Source organism: Hylobates moloch, unplaced genomic scaffold, assembly GCF_009828535.3.
Source record: "Hylobates moloch isolate HMO894 unplaced genomic scaffold, HMol_V3 SCAFFOLD_4, whole genome shotgun sequence".
In the NCBI taxonomy this organism is placed as follows: domain Eukaryota; kingdom Metazoa; phylum Chordata; class Mammalia; order Primates; family Hylobatidae; genus Hylobates; species Hylobates moloch.
The window spans coordinates 92,721,419-92,731,999 of record NW_026652279.1 but is presented as its reverse complement, the minus strand read 5'-3'; the positions used below and the strand labels follow the sequence as shown (position 1 = coordinate 92,731,999).

Sequence of the window (10,581 nt, the reverse complement as noted above, 5' to 3'; positions counted from 1 at the left end):
CGTCTGGGAAGTGAGGAGCGCCTCTGCCCGGCCACCCATCGTCTGGGAAGTGAGGAGCGCCTCTGCCCGGCCACCTATCGTCTGGGAAGAAGAAGTGAGGAGCGTCTCTGCCTGGCCGCCCCGTCTGGGAAGTGAGGAGCGCCTCTGCCCGGCCGCCCCGTGTCTGGGAAGAAGTGAGGAGCGCCTCTGCCCGGCCGCTCCATCTGGGAGGTCTACCACGGAGGCCAGAAGCAATGTGGGGGCTGGACGTGGTGGCTCAAGCCTGTGGTCCCGGCACTCTAGGGGGCGAGGCGGGTTGATCACTTCGGGCTAGGAGTTCGAGACCAGTCTGGCCAACTTGGCGAAACATGAAAAATACAACAGACAAACCAACCAACTCAGTGACAACAAAACAGGTCTACCCTGGAGTCATACTCTAATTTTTTCTATTTTCCTCCCTTTCTGGTCCTTTATCCCACTTTCTTTTTCTTCCTCTTCCTTCTCCCTCTTCTTTGTCAAATAGAGGATTGAGTTATTATCACTGATCCATATAAAGTTCCTCTCTCATTTATTTTAACTCCCACCCCCCATTTCTATTCCCCGACTTCCCATGTGCAACCTTCCTAATATGTTTGATACGCATCTTTTTGTTTGTATGTATTTTTAGAAAATGTTTATTTTTTTTGTGTGTGCAAAAAAAAATTAATTAAAAAAAAGTAATATAAGTAAAAAAAAAAGAAAGTACATTTTTTCTTCAGGGATTAATTAGTAATTTGGAAATTAGCTTATAGATGAGATATTGTTATAATTTACATTCTATGCTATGAAACTTTTTATGTAATCTTTTGCCTCACCATGTTTTACATTGCTACCATCTCTTTTCAGATGTTATTTTGTATTCTGTTGCTTATAATGGTATGTTAAATGGTATTGATACCTTAGGGCAGGAGTGTCCAATTTTTTGGCTTCCTTGGGCCACATTGGAAGAATTGTCTTGGGTCACACATAAAATACACCAACACTAATGATAGCTGATGAGCTTTAAAAAAATGGCAAAATAATCTCATAGTGTTTTAAGAAAGTTTACAAATTCTTGTTGGGACGCATTCAGAGTCATCCTGGGCCTCTGGTTGGACAAGCTTTCTTCAGGATATTTTCATTTAGTTACACAGAGAATTTACTTTTGGATTAGAGTTTAATCTCTGGCTATTTATTGAAAAAAATTAGGGTTTATAATGGCACGTTTAGAGATCTCTTCTACCTATTGAGGAGAGGCTTTAGGCTAGTTAAGTGTTTTGGGGCATGGAGTGGAAGGAGAGGAGTGATGAATTCCCTTTTTGAAATGAAGAAACGTAATTATTTAATGAGTGCAGTTAAAGAGGGAGGATGATATGTTGGATGTATTTAAAACCATTTTGGGGGACGGGCACGTGGTTCACACCTGTAATCCCAGGACTTTGGGGGGCCAAGGCAGGCGGATCATTGGAGCCCAGGAGTTTGAGACCAGCTTGGGCAACATAGAGAGACCCCCATCTCTACAAAAAGTACAGAAATTAACCGGGGTAGTGGTACACATCTGTAGTCCCAGCTCCTGCGGAGGCTGAGGTGGGAGGATCTCTTGAGCCTGGGAGGCAGAGGTTGCAGTGAGCTGAGATTGCACCACTGCTCTCCAGCCGGGGAGTGAGACCCTGACTAAAAAAAAAAACAAAAACCCCAAGAAACAAAAACTAACCAAAGAACAACAACCTTTTTTTTCAATGTTGTTTACTGTACTACTGCATAGAAAGTGAATTGTATTGACTGTAATAACTCTGTCAAAAGTACATCTGAGGCCCGGTGTGGTGGCTCATGCCTGTAATCCCAGCACTTTGGGAGGCCGAGGCAGGTGGATCACCTGAGGTCAGGAGTTTGAGACCAGCCTGGCCAACATGATGAAACCCCGTCTCTAATAAAAATAGAGAAACTAGCCAGGTGTGGTGGCAGGCGTCCGTAATCCCAGCTACTCGGGAGACTGAGGCAGGAGAATCACCTGAACTAGGGAGGCGGAGGTTGCAGTGAGGTGAGATTACACCACTGCGCTCCAGCCTGGGCGATGGAGTCTCAAAAAAAAATAAAAAGAGACACTGTCTCAAAAAAAAAAAGTACATCTGAATTTGTGAAGGATCTGAATTACAGAAGACCTTTTAAAATAATTTTCATGCATTCAGATATATGACCTGGAATTTAGGTGTCCATGTATAAATCATTTGACAACCTGAGATTTTGATTAAGTAAACGTTCCTTGATATGTTGAACTTTCCTGATAGAACAGGGTTAATTTTAGCTCAGAAAATTTCTTAAATATACATATGCGTGTGTGTGTGTGTGTGTGTATATACGTGTGTGTATATATATACGTGTGTGTATATATATACGTGTGTATATATACGTGTGTGTATATATACGTGTGTATATATATATACATGTGTGTATATATACGTGTGTATATATATACGTGTGTATATATATACGTGTGTATATATATACATGTGTGTATATATACATATGTGTGTGTGTATATATATACATACACACATATTTATTTTTTAATTTTAATTTTATTTTTTTTTTTGTAGAGACAGAGTCTTGCTTTGTCATCCAGGCTGGAGTGCAGTGGCGTGATCTCGGCTCACTGCAACCTCCGCCTCCCGGGTTCAAGCAGTTCTGCCTCAGCCTCCCAAGTAGCTGGGACTACAGATGCACACTGCTACACACGGCTAATTTCTTTTGTATTTTAGTAGAGACGGTGTTTCACCCTGTTGCCCAGTCTGGTCTTGAACTCCTGAGCTCAGGCAATCCGCCCATCTCTACCTCCCAATGTGCTAGGATTACAAGCATGAGCCACCGTTCCCAGCCAAATATAAATTTTAAATTAGTGAGTGTCTAATTAGGGTTATATTACTGTATGTCAGAGCCTTGTAGTTTTCTATTTGAACAGAAAAATGTACAATTTAATTCTTATACTCTTTCTAAGGAATTAAGTTACTAGAAATAACTTGCTTTAAAATTCTTTCACTTGTAACGTGGTTCCATGGCATGAATCACTAAGGGTACATACTTATTCATGAAAGTTCCCTCTGTGGCTTTTCTGAGGTATGATAGCTAATAAAAAAAATGTTCCCTATGCTATAGACAGAGAGAGTAACTAGATTAGTTCAAGATTGCATAAAGGTGGAAGTATGTTAGTCTCATAAAACTCTGTTCGCTAGGCTGACGTGATGGCTCATGTCTGTCAATCCCAGCACTTTGGGGGGTGGTGGATGGCTTGAGTCCAGGAGTTCCAGACCAGCCTGGGTGACATAGTGAAACCCCATCTCTACTAAAAATACAAAAATTAGCCTGGCGTGGTGGCGCATGCCTGTAGTCCCAACTACTTGGGAGGCTGAGGTGGGAGGGTCGTTTGAGCCCCCTGAAGCAGAGGTTGCCACTGAGCTGTGATTGCACCACTGCATTCCAGCCTGGGCGACAGAATGAGACACTGCCTCAGAAAGAAAAAAGAAACAAAACTCTGTCCACTGCCATAATTATTGAGTTCGTAGGCAATCTAGTTACCTTTCTCAATGCAAGTTTAGTTATTTTTGTCCTTTTTTGTTGTTGTTTGTTGTTTGTTTTTAAATTTGAGATGGAGTCTCACTCTGTGGCCCAGGCTGGAGTGCAGTGGCATGATTTCGGCACACTGCAACCTTTGCCTTCCAGGTTCAAGCGATTTTTCTGCCTCAGTCTCCTGAGTAGCTGGGATTACAGACATGTGCCACCACGCTTGGCTAATTTTTGTACTTTTAGTAGAGATGGGGTTTCACTATGTTGGCTAGGGCTGGTCTTGAACTCCTGACCTCAAGTGACCCACCACCTCGGCTTCCCAAAGTGCTGGGATTAAGGCATGAGCCACTGCGCTCGGCCTTGTCTTCTTTAAATCAAAGACAATATAGCAGATGCACACTTGTGGAATGGAGAATCTAATTTGCATGGAATAATTTACATAGGTATTATTTGCAAGATTTTGAAATTTGGAAATTATGTCTTTTTCAAATTGGTTCTCTTTATACTAGAAAGCATTACTAATATATTTGACTGGCTATGGGTTTTTTTTTTTTTTTAATAGAGACAGGGTCTTGCAATGTTGCCCAGGCTGTTCTGGAGCTCCTGGGCTCAAGTGATCCTCCTGCATCAACCTCCGAAGTGCTGAGATTACAGGCATGAGCCACCATGCCTGGCCAGCATCTTTTTTTGAAGAAACTTAATTTTAACTCTTTGTTTCAGCAGTCTTATACCTCTCGACAGAACAATGAGTAAGCTTATATTTTCTTATTTCAGAGTTTAAATTAGTTACCTTCCTAAGCATGAATTAGTATTTTCTGAAGGGAAAAAATATTTACAAATTTTCCTTAAATTTGCTGTAATTAAGAGAAGTGAGATAGTGGAAACAATCACTAATTTTCATGAATAAAAGTCCTGCTAACCACTATTAAGATAGCTTATTAATTTTCTTATAATGTTAGGCAAATAATTTATGATTTTATTGAATTTATTCATTATCAATCTGTTCATATTATTGAGATTTAAAAGACCAATTTGTGTTACTGTTTTTTTGTTGTTGTTTTTTAGTCTGAGTTTTTTTTTCATTGAATACTTTAGGTTGAGTGTCTATTTAAGACAGAGTGACTTGTACTCAAGTCTAATGTGCATAGAATTAAAATTTTTTAAAAATCAATTTATTAGGAATCAACTGCTTTTTTAAAAGTGGGTTAGTTCTCAGTAGGAAATAAAGTAACAAGATGGGGAACTAAAAAAGTTGTAGTTTGGCAAACTTTAAAAAAAAAAAAAATCTGTATTCTGTGTCCTTGAAACCATTTCTTCATATTGCAGTGAGAATAGGTGACAGTAGAAAAAATTTTGCAAACCATTTTTCTTTGCTGATAAGTTAAATTTCTATTCATTAAGTAAAGTCGTATAAAATCAGATTAAATGTATTTTTCTAAAAACATCTGTTGCTTTATATAATATTCTTTAGCCCATTAGGACTGTGGGTTATTTTGGAGGTATGGGTTTGGTGCAGGGGTGGGAGGTGGTGGGTGGTGGTAAGGATATTAGAAGCAGTGTTTTAGAAACTTGTTTCCTATCCCACCATTCCCAGTATCCTCTATATGTTAGTTATGTTAGTTTAGATTAGTGTGGGGGATGTTAGGAGTGGCCTGGTTTCTTTCCTTCTTTTTCCTAGACAAGGAAGTATCGCCTGGGGATGCTGGAGGAGAGGCTAGTTCCGATGGGATCAAAGGCACGAAAAGCAAAGAACCCTATTGGCTGCCTTGCTGACAGGTGTAAATCAGGAGTACCCATCAATATGGTTTGGTGGAACAGAGTCACAGAAAACAATTTACAGGTAAAAATAATTTTTATTAGACATTTCTTGAAAATGAATGTCTTGGCTGCTTTCTGTGTCTGTTTGGGGTGGTGGGTGTGAAAGAATTGGATGACTTAGCTGATATACTTAGGTTAATTTAAAAAATTTTTAATCAGAGTAAAGTTAGTGACCCCTCAACCAACTAAATGATTTTTTTCTTGGTGGCTTTTTGAGCTTTTCCTCTTTGTAGAATATTTTATTTTTTGTTTGTTTGTTTGTTTTTTGTTTTTTCAGACAGAGTCTCACTCTGTCCCCCAGGCTGGAGTGCAGTGGCGCCATCTCACCTCACTGTAACCTCCACCTCCAAGATTCAAGATACCATGCCGAGATTGCGCCACTGCACTCCAGCCTGGGCGACAGAGCGAGACTCCGTCTCAAAAAAAAAAAAAAAAATACCATGCCTCATCCTCTCAAGTAGCTGGGACTACAGGTGCACACCACCACGCCTGGCTAATTTTTTGTATTTTTAGTAGAGATGGGATCTTGCCATGTTGGCCAGGCTGCTCTCGAACTCCTACCTCGGGTGATCTCTGCCTTGGCCTCCCAAAATGCTGGGATTACAGGCATGAGCTACCTCTCCTGGTCGAATATTTTACTATATTTAGTCAAATTTAGTTTTTCTGTTTTCAATTTTGTTAATACTTGAGTTCAATTATTTTTAATACCCAAGAGTTATTCAGGATAGGACTACATTCAAGAGTCATATAATGCTGGGCATGGTGGTGCACACCTGTAATCCCAGCACTTTGGGAGGGCGAGGCAGGCGTATCACCTGAGGTCAGAAGTTTAAGACCAGCCTGGCCAACATGGTGAAACTCCGTCTCTACAAATATACAGAAAAGAAAGAAAAAATTTTAGCCAGGCGTGGTGGGGAGCACCTGCAATCCCAGCTACTCGAGAGGCCAAGGCAGAAGAATGGCTTGAACCCGGGAGGCGGAGGTTGCAGCAAGCTGAGACGGCACCACTGCACCCACTCCAGTCTGGGCAACAGAGCGAGACTCTGTCTCAAAAAAAAAAAAAGAGTCATAAAATGTATTACACAAAGTCATATTTATTTGGAATCTGAAGAACAAGATGCTTCATATGTTGTCTTTTTAACATTTTTACTAGGAAACAAAAATTATATGTAAACAAACTTGTCATGAGTTGCTCTAAAACTAACTTCAATAGTATGTTGTCATAGAGTCATTACAAATACATTCCATCTTTGACTGTACCTTTTTTTGTCAATACTGAATAATGCAAATGAAAATTTATAAGTCAGGTAGCTTCTATATAAGATTTTGAAGTACCAGCAAAAAAATTTATATGCCATTTTAATCTGGATTATAATTTTATTCCCATTTTTGAAAAATTGATAATTATCCTATAATATTGTTTTATTAACCAAATTTCAATTTAGCCAGAGGTAGAATGTCTTTCCTCCCAAACTTGCGTTTAAAATATATCCCAAGGCAAAGCCTGTAATCCCACATGTACATACCATACACAGAAAAGATATAACAAAGGTAACAACTTGGTTTTATTTCTGTTTCCAACCTTATGTTATAAATAGGTTCCACAGTATTTTGTTCTGTTTATTACTGATATATTAGCAGTATCTGTATTGCCTTGGGCATAGGAATAAATAAATTATTCTGAAAGTAAATATTGCAAAATGTGGTATTTGCTCCAGCTGATATTTTGGTAATATTTTCTAAAGATAAGAAAAGACAGGGGTTTCATATAACCATATGCTTCAAATTTCATTGGAAAGTTTTGGCTATGTCAATTATGAATATAACAATATAGTTTTTTTAACTGAATTTGCTTGTCTTTTATATCAGTAGTGGAGAGATTTTTGATAGGGGTTGTTACAATTAGTTTTTAGTTTAAAAAAGAAGGTCTGAAGAAAAAAATTGTACCACAACTATTTAAGAGCAGATACAAGTGAAACTGGAATTACTTGGAGGTTGTGGGGGTGAAACACTTACCAATGCAGAGGTGTAGCCACTCAACCTCTCCACGACTGCCCCCGTTATCCTGGTGGCAGTTCTGAGGTACTTTTTATTTAGAATAGCTTGAAAAATCTTTAGGTTGGTTATAGTTATGTTTTATTTATAATTAAAATAGTAATAGATTTGCATTAATGTGTGAAATATGGAATTGGTGTTATCTGAATCTAATATTTCAAATACTGTTATTTTATACTTTAGGTAGTTCTTTTCCTTTTAAGGACATAAGGAATGCTGTACCCAAATTTAGAGCTTTATAATCTCTAAAATGCTTCACTTTACCAGGCACATGTTGAAGTACTGAAAAATACCCATCTCGTCTCCATTACTGTCTGTGTGGATTCCTAAACTGGGGGTCTGGAATAGTTTATACAAAGCAAATAGTATGTCAATATATATTTTTGTATTGGAGTTTTTATCTTTTTCTTGTCAGAGAAAAGTAACTTACCAATTCCATACCATTTTTTTTCCTTTTGTGTGATTAGAAAGCATTTTTAATATCGTTTTGTGTTTTCAACATATACTAGTTTAAAGAATTGTGTCAGGAGCATATTCATCTTTTCTGTTCTACTTGTTTCCTTAAATCTTAGGTCCTCTCAATCCTAGGGTCAGAAAAATGTTTTAAAATATTTTATGTTAATAATTATGGCTGTGTTTCTTTAACGGTTGTCTTGTGCCAGGCACTGTGCTAAGCTCTTTACATGTGTTGTCTTTTGGTATTGCTAATAGCTTATGGGATAGATGTTACTGCTAGATGAAGAAACATCTTCAGAGAAGTTAAGTAGCTCTAAGGTTAAACAGTTAGTAGAGGAACAGATATTTGAGTCCATGTTTGTCAGACTCAAAATCTCTTTACTTCTATGTGCTGTAGCTCTAGTAACTACAGTTGGTTTAATTATCTAACTGGTTAACTGAATTTCTGCAGGACAGCTTTTGAGGATGAGAATGCATCCATAGTTGTCTAGACACGGGCTGTAACTTATGTATGACCCTGCAGCATTTGTAAGCTCTGTCATTTTTCCTTGTGCTTCATCTTTTTCCTCAGTGCCATGTAACTACTTTTCTTTCTGGAACTTTAAACATTTCTTTACGTTCATTTCTTAATCTTGACCTGACATCTTGGTCTTCTTCTACTTCTGAAAACAAAGGAAAACCAACAAACCAACTAACAAGAAACTTAAAAAAACCTTTGTCCGAGTTTCCGAGCTCTGATGGAATGCAGTTATTCATACTGCATTTATTCTCTTCAGTGCTGGATTTCTTTCAAGAGGCCTATGATTTCCTACCCATTATTACTTAGTAATCTTTTTACTCATTTTTTAACCAAATATTTTATGATAGGAAGGTGCCTGTCTGCCAAACATGGCATTTATTAAACAGTGATACATTTGAAAAATACATATATGGAGCTGCTAATTAGAGAAACAGAGAAGCTTAAAATTTTTCTTAATCTTTTATAGGTTTGTAGAGGGTGAATTTATTCTTCATATGGCTGTTTGAAATATTGATAAGACCCATCTGATCTCCATTAATATGTTTATAAAGTCCCAGTTGGGAACCTTTGGAATAGTTTCTACTCTTTTCTCTAAATTTCATTATCACCCATTTACTCCTTACATGTTTGCAAACTGGTGTTACCAAAATTTTATTGAAATTGCTTTCAGTTTTCCAGGGATCTCCATATCCAGCAATTTTATTGAGCACTTAATATTGCTGGCTACTTTTTTTTATCATGAAGCTCTCTCTGTCTCTCTCTCTCTTTTTTTTTTTTTTTTTTTTTTGAGACAGGGTCTCTCTCTGTCACCCAGGCTGGAATGCAGTAATGCAATCATGGCTCACCTCATAGTCTTGACCTCCTGTGCTCAAGTGATCCTCCTGTCTCAGTCTCCGGAGTAGCTGGGACTGCAGGCACATATCACCGCACCCACCTAATTTTTTTTTTCACTTTTTATAAAGGTGGGGTCTTGCCGTGTTGCTCAGGCTGGTCTCGAACTCCTGGGCTTAAGCTGTCCTCCTGCCTTGGCACCCCAAGGTGTTGGGATTACAGGTATGAGCCACTGTACTGGCCATGAAATTTCTTTCTCTTGGGATTTTTTAATAAAAAAAATTTTTTTTAAATACAAAAAATTAGCCGGGCATGGTGGCGGGCACCTGTAGTCCCAGCTACTTGGGAGGCTGAGGCAGGATAATGGCGTGAACCTGGGAGGCGGAGCTTGCAGTGAGCAGAGATTGCACCACTGCACTCCAGCCTGGGCAACAGAGCGAGACTCCATCTCAAAATAATAATAATAATTTTTTTTTAAGAGACGGGGGAGTGGGGGTCTCACTCTGTTGCCTAGGCTGATTTCGAACTCCTGGCCTCAAGTGATCCTTCCACCTTAGCCTCCCAAAATACTTGGGATTATAGGCATAAATGACCACAACTGCCTCTCTTTGTAATTTTAACTCTTTGTTTCATCCCTGGCTCCATGTGAGCTCCTGTTCTTGGTTCACTTGTTCTTTGCTTTTTCTTGTATGCCATTGATTCTGAAATGTTACTTTTAGAATTGTCTTCTGAGTTTAAGGCCCGGATTTTTTGTGCCTCTGATATCTTTGCGTGTGGGTAAATATGCCATTCTCCCTACAAATCTGGAAAGTCTAGAAACACGGTTTAATTTTTGGTTTTCCAGATTTACTGCTTCGCATATATTCTCCTATACTCCTTCAGTTTATGGCATTATCTTCCCAGTCTCTGAGACTAAATATTCCTTCCTTGCCTTCTCTTTCATTCTACCTCTTATTTTTTTTCTCCCTTGGATTACTTTTTTAATCTAACACTTATTATAAGAAGGAAACTACGGTGCTTTGACAAGTCATTAATTAAAACAGAATATATTGGACACTGTACATTGTAACAGTAATCACATATTATCCCCATTTGACAACAGAATTGGGCCTTAGGAAAGCTTAATGCTAGTTAGTGGTAGAGCTGCAATTCTAGCCAAGATCTGTTCTAAATCTTGAGATTTTCCTGCTATATTATCTGCCTCTAATTCTTACTTTTTAAAAGTCTACAGTATCTTACCCCCTTTCCTTTTTTATAAATACTGAGATTGTTTATTCCTTACACGTAAACAGCTTCTGAATAATTTTTGTCAATTTTTTTTAGGATTTAATCTATTCTACCTA

General features: G+C 38.4%; 1 protein-coding gene across 4 annotated transcripts in view; it reads left to right on the top strand.

Moving 5' to 3' along the window:
• The window catches only part of PAN3 (poly(A) specific ribonuclease subunit PAN3), a 164,330-nt gene that overhangs the window by 59,966 nt on the left and 93,783 nt on the right, over window positions 1-10,581 (top strand). For 3 of the 4 annotated variants that reach the window (XM_032150570.2, XM_032150571.2, XM_032150575.2), the window contains exon 5: window positions 5,237-5,398. The exons of the other annotated variant lie outside the window; for it this stretch is intronic. In XM_032150570.2, the coding sequence (XP_032006461.1) occupies window positions 5,237-5,398 (162 nt within the window). The remainder of the gene's footprint in view (window positions 1-5,236; window positions 5,399-10,581) is intronic. 4 annotated transcript variants of the gene reach the window in all.